A 24,616-nucleotide genomic window follows, 5' to 3' on the forward strand; every position below is an offset into this window, starting at 1 on the left:
TCCGTTTCCCAGAGAATGTATTTATTATTATACAAGTCAGTTTTCCTGATTGCAAAATACATGCATACAAAATCATACACATTTTGAAAATACAGCAGCATACTTGTAGCACTGTAAAAACAAAACAAAACACAAATAGTTAAACCTATGTACTCTGCCCCCAAAGATCACCTCTGCTAACATCTGGATATATATCCTTCTGGATGTCTGCTTTTTGCATACACAAGGTATTTCACGTATATTACTTTTGTAGCCAGAAAACGAGACATAATTGCTAGCTAGAAGCAAAATACCAGTATCTTTTTCTGTTTCCAATTCCCTTTCTAAATAAGGCAGCCCAGGGACAAGGAGACGTTTGCCTTTGGCCTTTGGTTCATGAAACACAAACACTGAATCTCAGAGACTCCTGTGGAGCCAGGCTAGGCAGGTGCCAGGGACGCATCTGGATGCTTGGGCGGGCAGGTGAGTGGGCATAATGACCCAGCAAGAGGCACTTTTGTAAGGGGGAGAGAGGAAAAAAAATGCTTGTGGCTAGAATGATTCCTCAGTGGCCAACCCAAGGGCTGAGGAGTGACGACTCGGGCACACTGGCCGGGGCACCAGCTGCTGCCTGTCCAGTTAAAGTGACCAGTTGTGTCTCCCAGACCAGAGTCACTGGAACCACTGCCTGTGATGGGATTCCTCCTCATCCTAGGTCTTCAGCTTTAGACAGAAGCAGAACTATACAGCAGAGGCTGTGCTCCATCTGTCCCACCCGGAGGCTAGGCCAATGTGAGAGCCTGGGCGAGGGCACTGCAGGGGCAGTGAATTATCTTAATTATCTAATTGGGCTCTACCCGCTGCCTCCAACTCTCACTAAACAACGTTGACCTGCACGGGTCTGGTAGGAAGGTGTGGGGAGATACTGATAGGGTTCAACTATGAGTACTGGCGAATAGGATTCCCTGGGGTGAAGTTCTACTGTGTATAAAATGAGCCTTCTAAGCAGCAGGAGGAGGGATCTCATTACCAGCAAGAGCTAGGAGTGGAGCGAGTCCTCTGGATCTGAGATCCCTGCACAGTGCACCTCCCGGATCCCAACGGCAGCTACAACATCAGAAGAGCAGCAGCACACTGGGAGCCAGAGAGTGGAACAGAGCACTGGATTTTCCCGCCCCACGGAGTGCGCTGAGTGCTCTTGTGCAGGAGGCTGGTTTGCAGTGGGGTGCCTCTGGGAACTAACTGGGTGAGTTTGGCTTGCTGACCCATTGAAGGGGAACCGAGTGTCTTTGGGCCGAGGCTTACTGGAGTGGGTGCCTCCAGGCGCTTAACTCAGGGAGCTGGTCTGCTGACCCAGAGCTTGAGCTGAAAGTCTTTGGGTTGAGGCTCACAGCAGAGGCATGATGGCCCTTTGGGCCTTTATTAACAGACCTGAAACTCTGTAACATGTCCTAGTCAACAACTACCCTGAGCATCTCTCACCGGCCTTACAACTTGTTAACTTTAGACCCTTTAATCACGAATTTTCTTTGTGAAATCTGAGTGGCCACTCTAATGAACTTTAGAGCCTAGAGGTCAAGAAGAGAGGTCAGATCAGACCAAAACTCATGGCCATGGAGTTGATGCCGACTCACAGCGACCTTAAAGGCCAGGACAGAACTGCCCCTGTGAGTTTCTGAGGTGGGAACTCTACAGGAGTAAAAAGAGAGCCCCATCTTTCTCTCAAGGAACAGATGGTGGGTTCAAACTGCTGGCTTTGGGGTTAGCAGCCCAGTGAGCTACACACTATGCCACCAGGCTGGAGCACACTTGGACTCTATAGGAGCCCCATGTCACTCCCAGAAAGTCTCTGTGGGCAGGTGCCAGGGGGCCCAGGGGAGGCCAAGTCAAACATGGTGCCCGTCGGGCCCAGCAAGGAGCGAACACACAACTGCAGAGCCGGCCTGTGGCCCTTCAGGGGCAGGAAGAGGGGGGCAGGGGGTGTGAGAAGCCTGCTCTCCTATAGGGTCCCAGAAAGAGAAGGCAGCCGCTTCCAGATCCTGGCTTGCAGGGGGCCGGGGAGCCACAGTCCGGGGCAGGTGGGAACATCTGGGAGATGACGGCTCCAATGGCCTAGGGGCCTGGGGGGGCACAGGGGTGGACACTCACTCCCTGCTGACCCGTGGTCTCTCGAGATGTAGGTGCCACTTCAATGGCTGTCAAATCTCTGAAGGCGGTGTACCCGCATTTCTTCTGGCGAGAGGCGGAACCCGTAGGGTGGCGGGGTACTCCTGGCATTCCCTGTGGCGACAGAGCAAGGGGAAAATCAGAAGCTGCCTTCCACTGGCTTGATGTCTACACGTCACTGACACCCGGGGCTCCCCGGGGAAGGCGGCGAATTGGGGGGCGGCTCTGGTGTCGCCCCCATTTTAACATGAAACAGGAAGGGGACAAACACATTTCAGCTTCAGCCGCCAAGATGCCAGTGCAGCACTTGAAGCGTCGGTGGGACCCACGGTCCTAAGTGAACTCAAGAGTGTCCGAGGCTCCGTGGCATGTCGCCGCTGCTGCCTTCGGTTTCCCTTCCTGCTGGGCTCTGCTCTGCAGATCTCAGGGCCTTCGCTGGGAGGTGACTCGTCATCCATTCATGATTTCCCCACCCTGCCTCCTGGTGGGCTCCCACCCCCCCACCCCCGCTTACCTCCTGCACCAACCAACCAATTGGAAATCTGCCTGTCGGACGTGGACAGGGCTACACAGGTCACGGGGCGGGGCCGGAGGACACATGTACAGGTTATCGGGAGCCTTGGGCAGCAATGTGAAGGTGCCAACCGCTATCTGAGCGGTGGACATACACGCAGACGTGATACTTACCAAAGGCAGGCGACATAAACGCATATGCCAAAGTTGCCAAAGGGGTTGGGGCTGCAAGCACACCCACAACTTCGCTGCTGCTGCGAGGTACCCCGGGGTCAGTTCTGACCCACAGCGACCCCTATGCCTGAGCCCAGGGACGCAGTCCCTGGGTCCCTCCTTCTCGTTGACGGCCTTCTTGTTTCCGCTGCCCCCCCCACCCGCTGTACCAAGCATGGCGTCCTTCTCCAGGACTGGACTTATGTTCTAGTGAGGGCCCTCTGCGCTGGCTCCCGCTCATTGCGACCCCATGCACAGCAGAACAAGGCACTGCCTGGCCCTGCGCTGTCCTCACAAGTGTTCCTGTCCATCTTCCTCTTTACCGCTACCCCTCCACTTTACCAGGCATGCTGTCCTGCTCCAGGGACTGGTCTCCCCCGAAAATATGTCCAAAGTCTGTGAGACAAAGTCTCCCCATCCTTGCCTCTGAGGAGCCCTCTGGCTTTACTTGCTTTAATGCGGATCGGTTTGTCCTTTTGCCAGTCCATGGTGCTTTTAATACTCGTCCCAGCACCCCAATTCAAATGTGTCTGTTCTGCGTCAGTCTTCCAAATCCACTGTCCGACTTTCACTTGCACCGGATGCAGTGGCGGCCACCATGGCTTGGGTCAGGCGCACCTCAGTCCTCACGGTAACACCCTTGATCTCCAACACGCTAAAGAGGTCTGAGCGCCAGATCTACCTAGTGCAACACATCCTTTGATCCCGACTGCTGCTGCCATGAGCATTGATTGTGCATCCAATTAAGATAAAATACTTGACAACTTCCCTCGTTTCTCCACTGATCATGATGTTATCTATTGGTCCATTTGTGAGGGTTGTGGTCTGCCTTTCATTGAGTTGTAATCCACACTGAAGGTGACCATCCTTGCTCTTCATCAGCAAGTGCTTCAAGTCCTCCTCACTTTCAGCAGGCGAGGTTATGTCATCTGCACATCACAGGTTATTAATAAGCCTTCCCCTAAACCTGATGCCCCACCATTTTTCCTATAAACTGGCTTCTCTGGTGATTTCCTCGGCATAGAGATTGAACAAGTATGGCGAGAGAATAGGACCCTGATGCACATCTTTCCCAATTTTAAACCACGGCCTATTCCCTTACGCGGTTACAGAAATACGTAACTCCAGTCTGATTCTAGCCAGGCTTCTCCTAATACATGGAAGCCGATGAACAGGAAGCAGGATGATGAAGCAGACAGCAGGGGCACAGGCTGGAGGATGCAGAGGTCCAAAGTCAGCCGAATGAATCCACCATTGGTAGCCCACTGACAGTACCTGGATTGGCACGTGATGAGGGACTAAACACAAGATCCAGCTCTGGCAGGAGGTAAAGGGCCAAAGAGAGTTTGACTCTTTTCAATCTCTCTCTTATACAAAAGGCCACGTACCCAAGGAGCTGCCATGAGGCTGTTACCCAGGAGTGTATAATTGGCATGATCCTTAACCCTCAGACGGCCCAATACACAATTCGAATATTAGTTGTTAGGCAATGACAAATGAAGACAGGTAGCTCTCTTTGTGCTCTTTGCCTCTCCAGTAGGACGGAGAACCCCAGGCTTACATGAATCCCGTTCTCCTTTCCTCTTGGGATTACGCCTTTCCAAGTGCTTGCGGTCCACTGCCACAAGTAACCCCAGGGTAAACAGTGCAGACCTAGCCCCAAATGCTCTCCTGCTCAGTGGTTCTTAACCTACAGGTTGCAACTCCCTTGGAGATCGAACGACCCTTTCACGGGGGTCGCACGATTCAAAACAGTGGCAAAATTACAGTTATGAAGTAGCAATGAAAATCATTTCATGGTTGGGTGTCACCACAACATGAGGAACTGTATTAAAGGGCCGCAGTATTAGGAAGGCGGAGAACCACTGCTCCAGTGGAAGGCATTCAGGAAGAGCAAACTGTGTCAGTTTGTCAATCTTCAAGAAGGACGGTGTTCAACACATATGACAGGCGTATCAAAGATGCTCACCATCAAGGTTTCACGAACCCCGCAAGAATGAGTTTCACTGGATGCCGCTGCCCCCCATATACTGTCTTTGTCAAGGAAGAAATGTCCTTCTGTTCGAAACGAGGAATGCCGTGCGGTCGCAAGCTCATCCAGCAGATCAGATCACAAGGAGGCTGTTGCTTAAAACTGCCTGGCACGCTCGTGTCCCAACCCTGCCCACCGTGGAGCGGTGTCCTCTACCACAAAGGCTCTCCTTCTTTGCACTTCTGAGTGCCAGCCAGCGTTTGACACCCCGCTCCAGATGAGCTGGGAGCTGTCCGAACTGGCCGTGGGCAGAGGCAGAAGCAAGCCCGACGTGGCATGCTGACTGCGGGCCAGGCCACGTGCCCGTGGCCGCTCAGAGAGTGCTCAGCCTCCCAGCAGGAGACAGTGTCCTCTGGTGTTTTCCTCGGCTCTCCCGCAGAAGAGGAAGGCTGAGCACGGATGCTTTCCATGCCAGGGAGTAGAGTCAGAAGAGGGAGCTGGCGAAGTCTCCTGAGGCCCAGCCCCTGAAAGAAGCAGCCAGCAGACATGCTCACGGGAATTTGATGAGAACCAGCGCTGAGCCGAGTGCTGCAGGAGGAACAAGCAAGGCTCTGGTGACAGACCCCAGTTTTACAGCAGAGGGAGCCGAGGCTCAGAGAGGGTTAGGGATCAAGGGCACAGGGAATGCTGGAGGGCAGGTCTTTCCCACCACATCTTTCCACACTGTGCCCAAACACTAGCTCTATTACACAATCACCCACCTCCCACCCATGCGCCGAACACCCGCTTTCCTCTCGGATAGGTGGGGGCTCTGAGATCCAGAGTGAGGAAAACAAGAAGGTCCCCACCAGGCCCTCTGCTTCTATGGCAGCGCTATTGCAGATGGCATTCCAGCGTGGGTGCCGTCTCCACCAGAAGGGGGACAGCATTCCAGGACCACCTAGTGGCTGGGGACAGTGGACACCAGACAGGCGGCAGCAGAGGCCTGATTTCTCCTTAGGCTTGATTTTATGGTAATTAAAAATCCCATGATATCAATCGATGCATCACACTGACTGATTTCCTCCTAACTTTGCCCCCCCCCCCCAAAAAAAAACCCTAAACCCACTGCCACGATATCTTTCCCTTCAGTTAAGGAGCAAAAGAAGCAACTCCTTTAAACACACACACACACACACACACACACACACAATCACAGGAAATAACATTTCTGCTGTCAACTGAGAACTGAGGAAGGGCAGCTGGGAGCCAGGTTGACCCGGTGGGAAAGGTTACTTTTTCTGAGACCCATGCCACCGCTTGTCTGCTAGTCTGTGGCACTTCAGTGGCTGTGTGGGGCTGTGATGCTGGAAGCGATGTCACAGGCCGTGGCACTTCAAATGCCAGCAGGGTCACCCGGAGAGAGCAGGTTTCAGCGGAGCTTGCAGACTAAGAGCAGGCAGGGAAGGACTCGTCCGTGCACTTCAGAGGAAGGAGCGTTGGAAACCTATGCACAGCTCCGAAACACAGGCAGACCAAAGGTCTCATGGACGGAAGAACCACTGTGAGGACGGCACGTCACCAAGCCATGCTTTGCTACAGGTTGGAACCCACTTGATGGCACCGGGCAATAACAAAACATGCCTGTAAAGCTCCCCAAGCCACATGCCTGAAAGAATGGTCCCTAGGTCTTCTCATTTACCAACGAAGGCCAGGTCCCAGGTCTTCACGAGCTAATTGGAAAGGGGGTGCACAAGTGTCTGGGTGAGGGCAGTGAGAACACTTTGCAAAGGGACAGCTACTCACGAACCTCCCTAACTCTACCCATCCATCCTCATTCTCCTTCTTCACCTGCAGTTGTCACTTCCATACAAAGGGATGCTTCATCTTGAGAAGGGGACCCTTCACATGTGACTTAGAGAGAAAAGACGTCACACCTCGTGCTGCCCAACCAACCTCGTCAGCAACAGCGGGGCTTGAAGTTCTAAAACAGGGCTCCACACACCTGATGTACCTCCTCCCCACTCCAGTTGCCTAATTTCATGGTTACTCCCTGGGCTACTAACCGTAAGGTCTACGGTTCGAAACCACCAGCAGCTCTTCCGGAGAAATCCCGATCTTAAGTACAACTTCAAAGTGGCACTCTAGAGTCCATTTCAGAGTCTAGGTTGTAACTGAATAGTTGACCCCGGACCACATTGTAAACGGTCAATACACAGACCCTTGGAAACCAAAGAAACAAACTCTCTGCCCTAAACTGATGCCCACTCATAGCGAACCTGGAAGGCATGGCAGAACTGCCCCTGTGGGATTCTGAGACGGTAACTCTCAACAGGAGTAGAGAGCCCCGTCGTTCTCCTGCAGAGTGGCTGGTGGTTTTGAACTGCGGACCTTAAGTGCATCAGAGCCCAACGCATACCCACCATGCCACCAGAGCTTTGTGGGGGCTGCTCAGACAGTCGCTTAGAGACTGTTCCTTTGCGCCCACACCACCTGTGCCAGGCAATTGTGAAAGCCGAGGGCAGTCGTGAGAAGGATACCTTTGTGACGGAGGTGCAGGGTGATTGATGTAATCAGTATCAACAAATTGTACCGGTGGGGGTGGAGCACACGCTGAATTCGCATGTGTCGTAGACGGTGTTTTCAGCATGACGCACCCACAGCAATAACGTGCATACGATGTAGTGCGCACAACACGCACCAAGAACTAATGCACCAGGGAGTCGAGCACTTAGCCAGTGTGTCATGTGCTCACCATGCATGTAAAAGATGGCTTCTGTTTTATAGCAATACAAATGATACCTTAAGATACAGCCTGTGATTTTGGAGGATTGGCAAGAAGTCCAGGTCACTGTGTTTTTAATGATTATGAGCCTACAGGAAAAGCCACAGGACCCCACCAATTCTTCTTTGAAAGGAAGCCGTCCACTGGGGTGGGGGCTGAGGGGTGGGGGTATGGGGTGTCCACGCCAGCACTTACATCTGCCGGCAGGTGGAGCCAGAGGGCTACAATGGAGAACAGGCTGCAGGAAACTAGGACAGATTCTAGTCAACAAAGCATTCCCCATCGTAAGCAGAATTAGGGTTATTTTCAAACAGATGGGCTCTTACAGAAGCCTCTGCACTGCATATTATGGCCTTGCTTATTGTCTACATGGTCTGAAACCTGGGGGTTATTTGCCAGCATCTAGCAGTTTCTATGTCATCTCAGATTTCTTCCAGAGTATGGGAGACTGATGGGGACATTGGAGTGAGTAGAGGCGAGGGCAGGGCTCTTTGACCAGTTCTGAGCTCAGAATCCCACCTGGCTACTATGTGCCCTGCTGTGGGTGTTTTCTTGGAATGGTCTGCAGCCTCTGGTATTTAAATACCAAATCAGAAGAGATCAATAGACGCAATCTGTGGTAATAAGATGGTCGATACAGACAACGATGTGTTTTACACCTAATCAAAGGGGCCCGGTTTTACTGGTTCCCTTGTTCCCTGGAACCTGCTCTGCACTAGCCCCCTGGCCCTCCTTCTCCCTTCATGCCCCACCCCAGTGAAATGTCAGAGGTCAGCTGAAGGAGAACCATCAGTAAGGGCAGGCAAAAACTGGGTTAAACTTAGGGTTCCCCTGGCCTGATGCTGGGCTCATCAGCAGGAGTGGGACTTGGGGCCTGGGTTATCTGAAATTTCCAGTCCTGGAACTCTGCAAAGGCTTCCAGCACCGATGGCCCCTCCTGCGGGAACAGCAGCTTGGCCGCTGCCACCCAGCTGACCCAGGATGGACAGGCCAGGACGCAAAGCCTCTGAGTGGGAGGCCTGGCGAGGGCATGGAGGCTGAGCAGGTGCTGGACACAGTGGCTCTGGCAGGCCCCCGGACACCCGAGGGACAGACAGATGTGCTTCCTGGCTGGCGGGAGCTTGGGCAGCATGGTGTGTTTTCGGGAGCATATCTGGCAGCCGTCAGCCCCCTCTCTGTGGTGTGAACCGGCGCTCACAAAGACCATCCTCTGTCCTGGGCAGTGGTCGGTCCTCCACTTGGGAACAGTGCCGCCGGCAGCCCGGGTCCCAGCAGCACCACCCAGGCCTCCTGTGGTCTTCTGACTCATAGCAACCTGACAGGACTGAGAACTGCCCGGGAGGGTCTCTCGGGCTGCCGACCTCATCGATCTTCTGCGGGGTGGGCTGTTGGCTCTGAATCACACCCCAGCCCTGCTCATCTGCAGCCGAGAGCTTAAACCACTGTGCTACCTGGGCTTCTCCCACACAGGTTTAAGACCCTGTGTTCAGATATCCTTCCAGAAAGGCATTTTGGCTGACATGTGGGCCAATTTCAATATTTCTCACTCTCTTTAGTTTGAGCTTTTGACTGGCAGGCAGCCCAAGCTCGAGCTCTGGGAGCACAGGAGCAAGGTAACCTTTCCGTTGGGTTTTAGAGTCCTGCCGTTAGGTGCAGTGGAAACAGTTCTGAGTCACAGCGGCCCAACGTGCAGCAGAACAAAACACTGCCTGGCTCCTGCACCATCCTCCAACTCGCCGCTATGTTTGAGGCCACAGTTGCAGCCACTGGGCCCACCAAGCCTTCTGGTTGAGGACTCTGGCAGTTACATCATCTCCGGTCAACTTGAGCGAAGGGGTGGAGTCTAGCCTGCCAATCCGGTCATAGCCAATGGTGTCTCTGGGTAGGCATGGTCTCCTCCTGGGGATTCTCTCTGGAGGCAGGACACACACCCTCCCTGCAAGACAATCCTGTTGACAAGCCACATAGGGCTACGACAATGCTGATGGAGCCAGAACTCTGGAGCTGGAGGAGCCACGTGGAGACTCCCGCCAGCGTTGACAATGCTTCCACTGCCATTGGATCAACAAGACCTTCTACCTATGAACCTGTTATCGTCCTGCATTCTGCATCATTATGGACTGGTATTGGACATATGGTCTAATATCGGACTTATGGACTTGGTCTGCACTGGGCTAGGATGTCTGCACAATATCAGTGTCAACCCAGACTAACACAAGGTCTTTCCTCTTTTCCATGGGCCCTCTAAGTTAGTAAGCCTGATGGTCTTCTCCAGAGACTAGCCCCTCCTGGTATCATGTCCAAAGAATGTGAGATGAAATCTCACCATCTTTGCTTCTATGGAGCATTCTGGCTGTACATCTTCCGACTGGCTGTATGAGCAGGTGATAAGTCTGTTCTGCAGTTGGCCTCTGGCCTTGTTCTGACTGATGAGCCTGAGCTTTCCCACCATCTCCTACCACAGATGCAGTCAGTTGGCTTCCAGTAGAGATCTATGTGGACAGTCACTCTTTGTGGTGTGGAAGACACTGGTCTTGCAAAACCCTCCCACGAGATTCCGGATGCTGTCTCTTATCCCAGGGCCATATTTTCCAGTTGGAGTCATCGACCATCTGAAATTAGCCAGATTTTAAATTCCTTCAGAAAACCTCAATCTCTTGTAAAAGTTCTAACAAAACCTTTTAACTTTGGGGTAAGGAAAGACAAGTACAAATAAACATCCCAAGAAATCAAGGAATTAGGCAAAATGATGTTGCACCAATGGGAAGAGAACTGTGAGAGGGACAGATTTGGGAACTTCTGCTGACAATGGCCACTGAGAAGGTCAGTCAGTGCAAGTGACTTGGATAAGTGTTATAAGTGCCAGGACAAACAGGCTGACAAGCGGGGGTCGGGGGTGCTGGCTGGTGGCTTCAAACTGCTGACTTTGCAGTTAGCAGCCTAACACGTAACCACTGTGCCACCAGGCTTCAACTGCAAATTCCATAGAGGAGGAGAATACAGAACTGTCTTCTGAAGGGTTGGGGTCTGGGCCCCTCTCACCTGTCCCTCATCCACTGTGTCTCGGGGCTGGGAAGCTGCTCAATACCTGTGGTACGTACATAATTTTATGCCACCTTGAAGATATAGAAAAGTGTAGGGGTGGTATCTAGGTTGCCAATCAGGCCACAACCTGATGGTGCCTCCTTGTGGGTGTGACTTTCTCATAAGGAGGGCCTGGGGAACCTCGCCCTTCTCTCTCCACCCTTAACTTTCCTGCTTGCTGGACATCCTGAGAGCTGCTGGAGCCCTGCCGTCTCCCCACCAACCTTGGATCCACACGCCTTTGCACACACCAGCCTGTGATCTTCCTGCATTCTGCATTGTTGCATGTGACTGTGTGAGTCCGAAGAGGGACTGATGGACTAGTATCGGACTTTTGAGTTGGGCTGAGCTGGGATATTTGCTGCATATACAATTACTTTCTGATATAAATCTCTTTCTTACACATAGATGCGTGTCACTGGATCTGTTCCTCTAGTCAACCTGGTACCTGGAGAGCGGGGTTCTAGAAAAGCAAATCAGGAAGATGGAGAGTGGGTGCTTGTCTGACCTCTGCCTTAGGGTGGTTTTCCTTCTCTGGCTAGCTGGAGGGCCGATGAGGCCATGCTGTTTACTGGGTTGTTTTCTGGAAAGGACATGGGAAGTGAAGCCTTTGATTCCTAGAAGTTGTCTTTGGTGATTCCTAAGTGAAATGGCAAAAATGAATGCGGTGGATGCAGACTTCCAAGTCTCAAGACACAGTGGGTCAGGAACAGGTGAGAGGGGCCCAGGCCCCACACTTTCAGAAAGCAGTTAGGTCTCTTTCCCTCCCCTATGGCAACTCCAGCGGAATCAACCTGGTGGCAAAGGGTTTATTTCGTATGCTGAATGTTGCCTTTAAACATTCAAATCATTTCTGCTTTTCAAATGCCTTAAGCCTGATTAGCGCCTAGTGATGGGTTCAGAGATCTCCATACCGACACTGCATTATAAAACTATCCCTGGCCTTGGAACAGGTCCCTGCAGTGTTCTTTGTGACTGAGAGGAGCATGGTGGGGTCCAGAGGCCTCACGAAGGCCACCTGCCATGTGGCATCCTGGGCTCTGTAGATGGGATCAGAGGAAAGACAGTGCCTTCAGAAAAACCTGAGATCAGAGTGTGCCTGCGCTGGTCTGCAGTACCACGGGGCACAGCCCCAGCCACCACCCGCGAGAAAACAAAGCCACCGAGGCCCGCCCACCCGGCTCCAATGGGGGCACTGCAGATGGGAAGCAGGGACGGCACCCCTGGCCCAAGCCTGATACTCTTGAGTAGGGTTGAGGGAGCCGGGCTGCGCTGTGGGTCGCTTGGAGGCCAGCATGAGGCTGAAGGGCCATTCAGAGATGCCCACCGGCCAGCAGGCTCTCCACTCCAAGGAGCTTTGGTGTCTTGAAGTAGGTCAGGTGTCCCCGAGGTGACAGACTAACCTGAAAACACGACGCCTCAGCTTTCCACCATGTTTACCAGACCCTGAGCACACCTTCCCATTTCCATGTGTTCCTTTAGGCTGGGGAGAGAGAAAGAGAGGCTGTATGTGCGTGTGTGTGCCAGAGAAGGAGAGGTGTATTTGAGTGCATGTGAGCGTATGTGCATGTGTGACAGTGTATGTCCGAGAGCATATGTCAGATAGTGTGTGTGTGGGTCCATACGTGTTTGAGCATGTGTGTGTCTGTGCATGAGAGCATGAGTGTGTGTGTGCTTGCTAAGTGTGTGTGTACAAGACAAAGAGTATGAGTGTGTGTATGTAGACAGAGAGCGTATGAGTGGATATGTGTGTATAAGACAGAGAGAGTGTGTGTCTCTGTGTGGGTAAGACAGAGAGGATGAGTATGTGTGTGTAAGACAGATGATAAGAGTGTGTGTGTGTAAGACAGAGAGTATGAGTGGATATGTGTGTGTAAGACAGAGAGGATGAGTGCGTGTGTGTGTAAGATAGAGGATGAGAGTGTGTGTAAGACAGAGAGAGTATGAGTGTGTGTGTATGTAAGACAGAAAAGATGAGTGTAAGACAGAATACTAGAGAGTGTGTGTGTGTAAAACAGAGAGAGAATGAGAGTGAATATGTGTAAAACAGAGTATGAGTGTGTGAGAGACAGGGTATGTGAGTGTGTGTATAAAACAGAGAGAGTATAAGAGTGTGTGTGTAGGACAAGAGAGGATGAGTGAGTGTGTGTTTGTGTGTGTAAAACGGAGCATGAGAGTGAATGTGTGTGTAAAACAAAGAGGATGAGAGTATGTAAAGACAGAGAGAGTGTGTGTGTGTAAAGACAAAGTATGAGTATGAGTGTGTGTGTGTGTGTGTGTGTGTGTGTGTGGACTTGCAGAGGCCAGAGGCAGCCCTGTGACTGAAGAACTTCCGACAGCATGTGGGCCCTCCTGCCCAGCACAATCTGAGGCTGTCTGTTTAGACCAGTGGTTCTTACCCTTCCTAATGCTGCGACCCTTTAATACAGTTCCTCATGTGGTGGTTAGCCCCCCCAACCATAACATTATTTTTGTTGCTACTACATTACAGTCATTTTGCTACTGTTAGTAATTAACGAACCCTGTGAAAGGGTCCTTTGACCCCCCAAAGGGGTCGCGACCCACAGGTTGAGAACCGCCGCTCTAGACACTTGTAAACCAGCTTGCCTCTAACTGAATCTGAATTGAGCTCAGAAACCATTTTTGAATGGTCCATGCTAGAGATTGTCAATAACACCCAAACACGAGAATTTTCCACCCCATCTGTTAATAATTTCTAGCAAAACAAAATGTGCTTGGGGAGCAGGACTAGTTTAAGCCTGAAATTTCCGGCTGGCATCCGAGCAGGCTGGCCTGGGATGGCTGGTGTGCAGACGGGGGAGGATGAGGCGAGAGGCTGTGAGAGACGCTGTCTCTGTTCCCACGGAGGAGCTGAAGCGCCTTTACGTGGGTCAGGTGGCTTTGGGAGTGGCTGGAGCAAGCAGGGCTGGCTGGCCAGGTAGACGGCTGATCCTGAATGTCATTTCACCACATGTGGGGAGGACTCTGAGAGGCGCCTTCTACCTCGTAATAGCTGTGGGCAGCAGGCACAGGACGGGGGACACTCAGGAGCTGGGGACCCAAGAGGATGCACCTTTGTGGTGTCGGAGGGTCCAGACGGCCTGCCTCCCTTGTTACTTTCGATAAACCTTGCTGGTGGATCTGGGGTGGATGCTGCTGCTTCACCCACCTGCCCTTCTGCCAACTGCTCTGGTAGGACATCACGGCAGCAGGGAGTTAAATCCTGCCTCGGCCCCAGCGGGGTGGCCTCAGATGGGGCTCAGTTCACCGATGCTCACTCTCCTCCTCTGTGGCACCACCCACCCACCCCTTGGGCATGCACCACAGACATGGGGATGTGGAACCTGGGAGGAGGCATCCAACATTCACTAGACGGCTCTGATCAGGTTGTTCAAACGCTGGGGGCGCCCCCACACCCACCCAACTAGGCTCCCAGGCCATCCTTGTCCGCACTCTTGCCTACCTCCCAGCCCCAAGCCCTGCGTCAAGATCCCAACAGTCTCCAAATCCATCCAGACCCCTCATCTGCCCTGTGGCCCGCCCTGTCTCCTCACCCCGTACTCCCCACACTGAGGATGGCAGGGACAGTTTTCCAGAGAACACGCATCTTCTCAGCTCTGCTCTCTAAAAGCTCGGGTAGGCACTGGATTGCTTTCATTCGGCCTGTCCGGCCGCCTGGCTTCACGATACAGGTGGCTAAACAGAGGCTCAGGAAGTGGCATGGGGAAGTCAGGGGCCAGCTCTCAGGCACACTGGTGCACTGGCTTTTGGAAGTGGCTGTTCAGGCCTAGCCCACCACCAGCCTCCCTTCGTGTCACCAGTGGCTCGGCGGGAAATTTGGATTTGGCGTTTTTACTTGTTTAATGGCAGGGGCCAAAATTGTAACATAGAGGGGGAAAGAGATGGTAAGTTGATATTTTAATTAAAGGAATTTAAAAAAAGACAAAGACAACCAGGAGGAGGCTTAAGCTAGGTTGCTGCGAGATTCTAGAGCAGTGGTTCTCAACCGTCCTCATGCGGCGGCACTTTGCTACAGTTCTGTGTGTGTGGTGACCCTCAAGCATTAAACTGGTTTCGTGGTTTCTTCATCACTGTCATTTTGCTCCTGTTGTGAATCGGGCGACCCCTGTGGAAGGGTCATTCAACCCCCAGGTTGAGAACCGCTTCTCTAGTTCAACCGCACATCCTGAATTGTCTTTATGGAAGGGAAGGCAGTAGAGTTGGGGCAACTGACGTGGCAAAAAGCCTAGTCCTGTTACCAGATAATTCTCTTGGAGGAGAAGAGAAAGGGGGTCGGGGGTGGGGGGGTGGCAGTGAAAGCTCCAGTGAAGACATTTAGGTTAACTGGGTGGATCTGGATAGTATGTGTTCCTCTGAGTCGTTGGCAGCTTGGGATACCAGCGGGGTGGGGCACAAGGCTTTCAAAGTCAACCCCCAACCATCTCTTTGGTGTGGCCAAGTCTCTTGAAGGCGCACCGTTCAAATGTAGGTTGGCTGCAGCGCCTCCATTTACCCTCCTGCTGAGGCTGCAGGGAGCAGACAGACACCAGTTGGCCCGGCCAGGTGGGCAGCTGGCGGACCTCCCAGAGCTCTTCAGTTAGCGGGGCGGGGTCTTGAGTGAGCTAGGCCTGGGAGAAGGGCTGCTCTTTCTGTAAATTGGGGAACTGCTGTTACTAGCGGCATACTGCTTCCTATCACCCTCTGCTCAACTGCTTGCACCTTTTGGGCACCTCTGCTCGGGGCGTTTGAGCCTGCTGGTGCCGGCCGGGGGTCCGGCCCGCCCCCCACCGTTCCTGGGGGTCTACAGGATGCATGCCCTCCTAACAGCTGCCGTGTGACATGTGGGCCTGCCTTTCCAACTGACATCCCTGCATCCAGAGAGCTTTATTATGTAAAACAACAACAGACACCATGAGGGACTTTTTATTTTCTTTCTGGATTATAAACATCTGAAGACAACATTGTCATGAATATTGTCAGCTATTTTGGACTCTGTGGGAGACAGGGGTGTGTGTGTGGGTGGGTTTGGGGTAGGGTGTGCTTTGCAATAAAGCAAGTGTGCTCATTGTTAATGTTTACAGAGGAGGGGGGCAGTCATAAAACCCAGACTGCACAGAATGATGCAAAACAAAAGAAGGGGGCAGGGAATGGGGGCTCTGACAAGGGCAAATGGGGGGAGGGGCACAGAGAGTAGGCTCCAGTGATGTCCCTTAACATCTCCACAAGGTTTATCGGTGCTTGGGCATCGTGGGCAAGCTAGGATTGGGGCCTGTCTCCCACATTGTGCCTCATCTTGGGATTGAAATTCCAGCCCCTGGGAATTCACTTCCTCACTGAGCGGCCAGCAAGTAGCCGTTCTTATGTCTGAGCTCACTGTTACAGCCGTCATATCAATCCATCTTGCTGAGGGCCTTCTTCTTGATTACTGACCCGTGACTTTACCAAGCACGATGTACTTCTCCAGGGACTGGTCTCTCCAGATGGCATGCCTAAAGCACGTGAGATCCAGACGTTCTGTCCTTGTACCTGAGAAGCACGCTGGCCATACTTCTTCCGAGACAAGTCTGTTGGGTACTTCCAATATTCTTCCTACCACCATAATTCCAACGCACCAATTCTTCCGTCTTCCTTCTTCAATGTCCAATTTTCCCATGAATATGAGGAGATGGGAAATACCATGGCGTGGGTCCAGGGCACCTCAGTCCTCATAGGAACTGCCTTGCTTTTTGATGCTTTAAAGAGGTCTTGTACAACACATTCACCCAATGGAAGGTATCATTTCATCTCCTGACTGCTGCTTCCATACGTTATTAATCATAGCTCCAATCAGGATGAAATCCTTGACAACGTCCATCTTTATTCCGTTTATCCCATTACCTACTGGCCTAGTTGTGAGGATTTTGGTGTTCTTTACACTGAGTTGAAGCAACAATCCTTGATCTTCATCAGCAAGGGCTTCACGTCCTCCTCACTTTCAGCAAGCAAGGCTGCATCATCTGCATGATGCAGGTTGTTAATAAGCCTTCCTCCAATCCTGATGCCCCACTCTTCACATAATCCAGTTTCTGATGATTTGCTTAGCATGCAGATTGGATACACAACAGCCCCCAAAAAGAGACATCAGCCCATCACCAAGGGTCAAGTCTTTGTTTAGTTTAAACTTTCTCGTGTTCTATAACCACACCACTGTGTCCAGAGACTAGACACCCTGTGGGCTGATGTCCAGCCACTGGAGGACCCTGAAACCAAGTATCGAGTCAAACGCCCTTGTTAGCTGCTATTGGACGTGAAGGTTCTGACCTTTCAGCAGCAGGTGGCCCAGACTGTCCTCCAAGGCACATCTGGGTGAATCTGAACTGCTAAGCTCTCAGCTAGATGTGGAGGGGTTAGCCCCAACAAAGGCTAGTAAAAGAGAGTGCTAAGTATATGCTTTCAAAGGGCATTTCATTGAGTGCTGAGTGGGCCCACCTTACAATCTTTAGCTAGTGAGAAAATTCACCTTTCTCCTCCTAATAAGAGCTAACAACTTACTTTATGTCTGCTACTGTGTTAGCGCTTGGTGGGCAAGATCTGATGCAATTCCCTAACAATTAGGGACAAAGAGGTGCTTGCCTTACAAGTAAATAGCCTAGTAACTAATATTCACATTTGCATCTCTCCCACTTCTCCTGACTCCGGTTTTAAAATGGAACTAGCTATTCCACTAAATTTTCTGAAGCTGTCTTTCATTTTAGGAACCTGTCTTTTGTTCCCACCTTTCCTTCATTAAAACCATCCAGATTAAGTGAAAACACTTATTGTGGGCCAAGCCAAGTACTAGGCTGCCGGCTCTGTGGATCTGCAAGGCTTGGCTTCTCCCGGCGCAGCAGCCCACGGCAGCCCTGGGGATGAACCTGACCAGGGCACATGGCTCACACGGTGCAGATATTCACACCATGACAACTGGGCAGCACACCCCTAGGTGGCTGTGAATGGCTCTGGGTGTTACTGAGGCTGGTGACAAAGGTCCCTGAGCTTGCTGTGACAGAGCTGGAACCCGAACCCAACTCTCCTCCTTCTCCCTCCGTCACAGCAAAGTCTCAGGGCAAGGGGTCGCCCCGAGGGCTCAGCTGCCTCCAGTGCGCTGTTCACTGTGGGACTCGACTGGCTGTATGTCGCACACGCCCGATCCTGTGAGAGCAGCTGCCACAACGGGGGAACCGTGCAGCTGGCAGGTGGTTCATCTTCCATCAAAGGCCTCTGCTCCTCCACTGACTGCTCCTCCTGCTGGGTTCAGCAGTGAGCAAATGGCCCAGTGAATTGCCCCCCAAATTGAAGACCTACATTTGACAGTGAGGGATGCTCCCCTGGGGCAGCACTGGGACACAGAAGGGCCAGGCTGACTGACTGGTAAGGCATCCTTATGCTCAGGCGGGGCCAAAGGGAAACCTAGAGAAGTTGCTGGAGCCTGCTGAGGGCTGTGACAGCAGGTGACAAAGCAGGCACATGGAAGGTTTGTGGCAAGCTGACCCTCCTCCCCCAGACTCTCAAGCTCATGGCAGGAGAGGTAACCCCCCTGCCCCCTGCTGCCAAGTAGTTCCAGTACATGAAAAAGTACTTGAAGGGCAGGCGCTAGGATAAGCAGTCAAATTATAATTCCAACACGGCCCGTTCGCACTGATTGGCGCTGGAGTTTATTCCCCTGCTGACAAAGGCTGCAAGGAAGTTACCACCCACAACTGCAACGATGGTAAAGGAAGTAGGTCAAGGTCCTGCTCACCTGCTTATCACTCAATCAACACAGCAACAGCAGTTACAATGAAAGCCAAGGCCGCTTCCAAGGGTAAAAGGTGCTAGAACAGCAATGCTCAACCTGTGGGTAGTGACCCCTTTGGGGATCCAACGACCCTTTCACAGGATGGCCCAATTCATAACAGTAGAAAAATGACAGTGATGAAGTAGCAACAAAAATAATTTTATGGTTGGGGGGGGGGGGTCACCACAACACAAGGAACTGTATGAAAGGGCCACGGCATTAGGAAGGTTGAGAACCACTGCCCTAGAATGTTTAGACACCTGAAAGCCCTCTGTAGTTTTGAAAGGGCCAAGAGGCCACTTTGATGATGATGCTCCACCTGACCCAAGATCTGTGACAGTCCTCAGGCACCTGAAAGGTAGGCAACGAGGACGACATCCAATTGGGGTGTCAATGAAGAACACAGGACACACCATGACCACCAGGAGGGCAGGCAAACCCTTCTTAGAAGTACCATCAGCATACTCTGCAGAAGTTAAGGCTGTCTGACCTCCGCTGGCCCGGACACACCATCAGAAAGGCCAGTCTCTAGCAAGGCACATCCTGGTTGGTAAGTAGAGGGTCAGTGAAACCTTCCAGGGGAGGGATTGATGGGGATCCGGAAGGTGGCCCAGGACGGGCAGTGTTTCATTCTGCTACACCCATGGGCACCAAGAGCTTAAGCCAGCTTGACAGCAACCGACCACCACCCTTGACCTACAGTACCACCTCCTCTTACCCGAGACGAGACAAACAAAGCAAAAGAGAAACTGCTACAAAATCCCCGCTGAAGAAAACGGGGTAAACAGAGAGTGAGTATGAGAGGGGCACAGAGGGGGTACGTTTCTAGGGGCTATTCCTAAGGTGGAGGCGCTTGGCTTGCTTTAGGTATTAAAATGAGGAGAATCCACTTTCCAGTCAGCTTCTGCTCCCCGCAGAGGACAGCAAGTCTGTCCTAAGAATGACAAGCACCTGGAATATTTCTCTCTCTCTCTCTCTCTCCTTTGAAGGCACTTGCTAACACACCTTAACCCTCCCAGAGGTAAGTGGGGGGGAGGTAAATGGCAAAAACAAACTCCATTTGGGACCCAAAGTCCCACATGGGGGTGGGGTGGGGCACAGTAATCCGAGGGGTTGTGGATGAAATGGAATTAAAAGATCCTTCCAATGAATCTTCTGAAACTCTGGTAGCTTTTTGATACTATTTTTTGTCCTCTCAAGCAGCCTGATCCAGAGCACCCCTGGCAGGGGTGGGGGAGACCGGACTCTAAGGTGCTGTAAATAGGCACGGGCTGTCTGCAGCATGTAGCTCAGACCGCCTGCCCCTCCGTCTGCATCCAAGCCTCCCTCCCTTGGGGTCTCACCACGGGACAGATGTTAAGATGACAGACTGGGTGTTTAAATAAAACTCGAAAACAAACCAAGAAAAAACAAAACATGCAGCATTGTGGGGTATAAAGATGCACTAAAAATACTTTCAAATGACTTCAAACACGAAGTCACATTTACGGAATAGCCTTTGAATGACTCAGACAGAAGTAATGTGGGGACATACGGGATGAATTTCCTTCAGCATGCGCGTACGGGGCAAATGGCTTGGCACGTCGCTCGGAGCTGTAGAAACCGACAAGGCTCTTCGAAAGGCGCTTCTTCTCTGGGGCTTTCTTTGGGGTCGGAGCCAATTGGCCACGACGGCCATGACGTAAGAAATTCAGAACCCCTTTCTGGGTGATGGTTTAACACTCGTTTCCAATTCAGGCAAAGTATTCAGAAACCTTATAAGAATAAGCGGCTCTGCTTCCCCCACTCCCCCCCCCCCCCAATCTCTCAAGGTTCTGAAACAAGTTACTGTATGTAGCTCTACTACAATGGAAAGTGTGTGTGTTACTGTGGGGCCAGACCAGGGTGGGTGCAACAGAACCGGTATCTTTTGCGGCACTCTGAGCGGGACTACCTTACTTTTGCACATAGCGCGTCCCCAGAAACAACGCTCCTATGCGTTTAGCGCACGCAGTGCGCAGGGCGGGGTACTTACTGAAAACCTGTATAGCGCATGCGTCGATCGCGCGGCTCAAAGAGCAAGTACCCACATAGGGACACCGTTCCGTTTTAGCCCACTCTGAACTAACCCCCAAAGAATGCTACTTCATTTTCCTAATTAACAACACTCGGAACGCCAAGCACTCGGCAACCCCGGCTGCCTGGCTATATAAGACTCGAACGACTAGGGCCTGAGAGCGGCAATGAGGAAGCCCAGATTCCACACACCACACACACATACCCCCCGCCCCCCAGCCCCCGGGGTTTCTCAGCCCGTCTCTAGTGTTTTGCTCTCCTGTGATCCTTTAGTAGGCGAAGCCTTACCTAAGGCACCACCCAACACCTCTCAACACCCACCCAACCCACTGCCATCAAGTTGATGCCAAGCCACGGTGACCCCGTACGACAAGGTTGAGCTGCCCTTGTAGGTTGCTAAGCCTGACTCTTTGCAGGTGTAGGAAGCCTCCTCTTTCTCCAGTGGAATGACTGGCAAATTTGAAATGCTGACCTTGCAGTTAGCAGTCCACCTGGCCTTATGAATAAGAGTTCTCTGGGTAAATTCAGTGAGGTAAGGCCGGGTGTTTCTGGGAGATAAGTACACCGAAGACAAAATGCTCACACCGAGCAAAGGGCAGTCACTGTCCTGGGAGGTGATTTCAACAAGGTGACATAATCACTGTTCCACTACCACCACCTCCACCCCGCCACTGCAGAAACCAAACACTCTTCCACATACACAATACCAAAAGGCTCCTGGGGGAGGGGGGTGGGCGTGTGCTGCACCCCTCTCCAATCTTATCTTTTTGAAACTATAGCTGATTGAGTCACAGAGTGAATTTAGCCCCGACTGTGACAGCACCAGAAACGGGCTGTGCAATTATGGATCACCTATGTGCAAACCCTCAACAGTTTAGCCTTAGTTACTGGGTTAGGAATTCTTACCCTCAGACTTGAACACACACCTCTTCTACCACTCAACAAATACTGGGGGCCCTTTCTCAGGTGCTGCAGGTCCCCGAGTACAGGTTCCACTAGTGGGATTCCTGAGACTCCTACAAGACAGGTGGTTCATCTTCCCTGCCAGCTTCCCACAGAACACTCAGGCTGCCACCGGCACCCCCAGCACCAGCACCACCTCTATCGCCTCCTCTACCATCACCAGCAGCAGGAGCAACAGCAGCAGCAGCAGCAGCACCACCACCACCAGCAGCACCCAGGGATGCAATCAAAGCTGCATACGCTCAGGTCCTGCCCACAACCTTCTTACTCAGAAACCCCAGAGATGATGCCCAAATCACCTGGGGCTTGTTCGGACAGTCAGCTGGCTCCCACCCAGCACTATCCTTGCTGACCAAGAGGACCAGAGGGACTTGGGTGTGGAAAGTACAAAGCAGGTGCTATAATTCAAATACAATCATCCCAGATCTGGAGAGTCTGTGCTGCCAGTGGCATGATGGTTACATGCGCAACCATACCAAGCAGCAGGAGAAGAGACCTGGCAATCTCTTCCCGTTAAAATTACAGCAACCTAGAAGAGTGTGTGGACAGTTCTACTGCCCTGGGGGTGGGGGCGGGGGGTGGGTCACTGAGCTGGAATGGACTCCACATCACCCAACAACAAACTGCATCTAAATGATGCCCGGTGTTAGGTTTGGATTGTGTGTCCTCCCCAGCCCCCACTCCATGTGGATGTCCTAGCACAACCTGTGTTTTGTCACAACCTGAGTGGGGGGTGGAGTTTGGTGCTGGCATCTGGGGGGCAGTGCCAGCGATGTTGCTGCAGAACCTACAACACACACAGTCATCTGGCCTTTACTCTCAATAGGACCAAGGGGGCTGCGGTGGTCGGTCGGTGCCATTGAGTTGGTGCTGACCCATAGTGACCCTATGCACCACAGAAGGAAACAAGGCCCGGTCCTGTGCCATCCTCACAATTGTTCCAGTGAGCGTGAGCTCCCTGCTGTGGCCGCCATGTCCAGTCCATCTTCTTGAGGGCCCACCCCTCCTCCATTTCATTGCCCTTCTATTTTCTCAAGCATGGTGTCCTTCTCCAGGGACTGGGCCCTCTTGCCAACATATCCAAAGTAGGTGAGGCAAAGTCTCTCCATCCTGTCTCTAAGGAGCACTCTGGCCGCTGAGGAACCCTGACATCCCTCGATCCTGTATGACTCTTCAAGAAGCCACTGCCTGGCCCTCCACTGTCTCTCCAGCAAGGGGGGCCCTCTCTGTTCTTGAGGACGACCGCTGCACGCCGAGACAGGCAGTGACAAACGAACGTTGACAACGCGTTCCGTGACGAGATGTGAGGGGCTCAAGATTTTTGAACGATGCCCTTCTCCCCGGATGGAGAAGTGATCAAGGAGTAGACCACGCTTACACCTAGAGCCGAGTAACATAATTAGCAAATTTATGAATAGGTCTTCCTTTTACAGTTCTACTGTCAGGACTAATGACTTGTATTAATTAGAACTGTCAGCATGTGAATTATGCTTCTTGATGAGGTTTCCTATGGTAAAACAGGAGAAAAGTAACTATCGAGGCACTGGGAGAGATGCAGAAACTAAATGATGGAGACTCGCTGACTGCAGAAGGAGCCCTTGGGAATTGACTGCAAATAGATTCCCAGTGAATGAATGTGCTATTTCTTCTTCCTTGTTAGACATGCGTGTCTGCTCGGCCTTCGGTCCACCACAACCTTCTCAAAGAGCAGGGGTGAGCGCACAGCTCTGCAAATGCAAAACTCGACTCCCTGCCACCAAGTTGATGCCCACTCCCCGCGACCCTCCAAGACGGATTAGAATTTCCCCGGTGAGTTCCCTCGGCTGTGTCACTTTAGGGGAGCAGAAAGCCTCACCTTTCTCCCAAGGAACCATGGTGACCTTTAGCTGAACAGCCCAACCTGTGGCCCACAGAACCACCAGGGCTCCTTCGAGAACTCTGCCATTTCCTGGAAAGCTGTAAGGAGCAGACTGGAAATCCTCACGTACAACACTGTCAGGGAGAGGAGGATGGCCACACCCGCCCAAGGCCAGTGAACAGGACAGTGATTCAAATTACCCCCCAACTACTGATGCCAAAGACGAAGAAGCTGAAGCCGCTGGGCAACTCCTACAGCCATGCACTCAAGGGGCATGAATAATTACAGGTGATTGGAATGCAAAAGTCAGGAGCAAGAAAGGTCTCGAGGTTGGGAAACTAAGGCTTTGGTGATAGAAACATGGAGAGAACTTTGCAAAGACCGATGGCTTCTTCATTGAAAATACCTTCACAACCACAAAGGCAACTGCACGTGTGTATCTCACCAGGTGAAATACACAGGAATGACTGCATCTGTGGATGGGGACGATGGAGAGCCAAACCAGCAGTCAGAACGAGACCAGGGCCCGGCTGAAGAGCAGACCATCAGATGAAGTTGGCAGTGAAGTAAACGAAAGCAATTCCATGGGAGCCAAAGTCTGGCCTTGAGTAGAACAGCTTTGATGCACTGAACATGAATGGCCTAAACCCAGATGAGCTGTTGGAAGATATGGAGGATGTCATGCATGAAGAAATCAAAAGACGAGAAGGAAAGGACAGATGTCAGAAGATTTCCTAAAACTTGCTCTTGAATGCAGAGTGACTACAGTGAATGAAATGATGACATAAAAAAATGAACTCGGGATTTCAATGAGCATCTTGAGAGGACAAGATATTGTAATAATATGTAAAAAGACCTTGAGTTAGAAACCCAGAAGGGAAGTCCATGCCCGGCATTTCTCAAGCTGAAAGAAAAAACTCCTAGCCCTGTAAAGACACTACGGACAAGGAACTGAATGATACCAGAGGCACCCAAAGATGCAAGGAATACAGAGAGTCACTACAATAAAGAACTGGTTGATGTACAACCATTTCAAGAGGCAGCATATGACCAAGAACCAAAGATACTGAAGAAAGAAACCCCAGCTGTACTGAACACACTGGCCAAAAGAGGTCCAGGGATTCACAGAATACCAATTAAGATGGGTCTCAGCCAGTATGTCGGAAAATTGAATTTTGAATCACTTGTATATGCCAAAATATTTGGAAGACTCCTACCTGGTCAACTAACTATAAGAGATGCTTATTTGTGTCC

General features: G+C 51.8%; 1 protein-coding gene across 2 annotated transcripts in view; it reads right to left on the minus strand.

Moving 5' to 3' along the window:
- Nucleotides 1-24,616, minus strand: part of RHBDD1 (rhomboid domain containing 1) — a 107,806-nt gene continuing 83,190 nt past the window's right edge. For both annotated transcript variants that reach the window (XM_075529381.1, XM_075529382.1), the window contains exon 7: nt 1-2,259. In XM_075529381.1, the coding sequence (XP_075385496.1) occupies nt 2,168-2,259 (92 nt within the window). In that variant the 3' untranslated portion in view covers nt 1-2,167. The remainder of the gene's footprint in view (nt 2,260-24,616) is intronic.

Source organism: Tenrec ecaudatus, chromosome 13 (assembly GCF_050624435.1).
Source record: "Tenrec ecaudatus isolate mTenEca1 chromosome 13, mTenEca1.hap1, whole genome shotgun sequence".
Taxonomy (NCBI): Eukaryota; Metazoa; Chordata; class Mammalia; order Afrosoricida; family Tenrecidae; genus Tenrec; species Tenrec ecaudatus.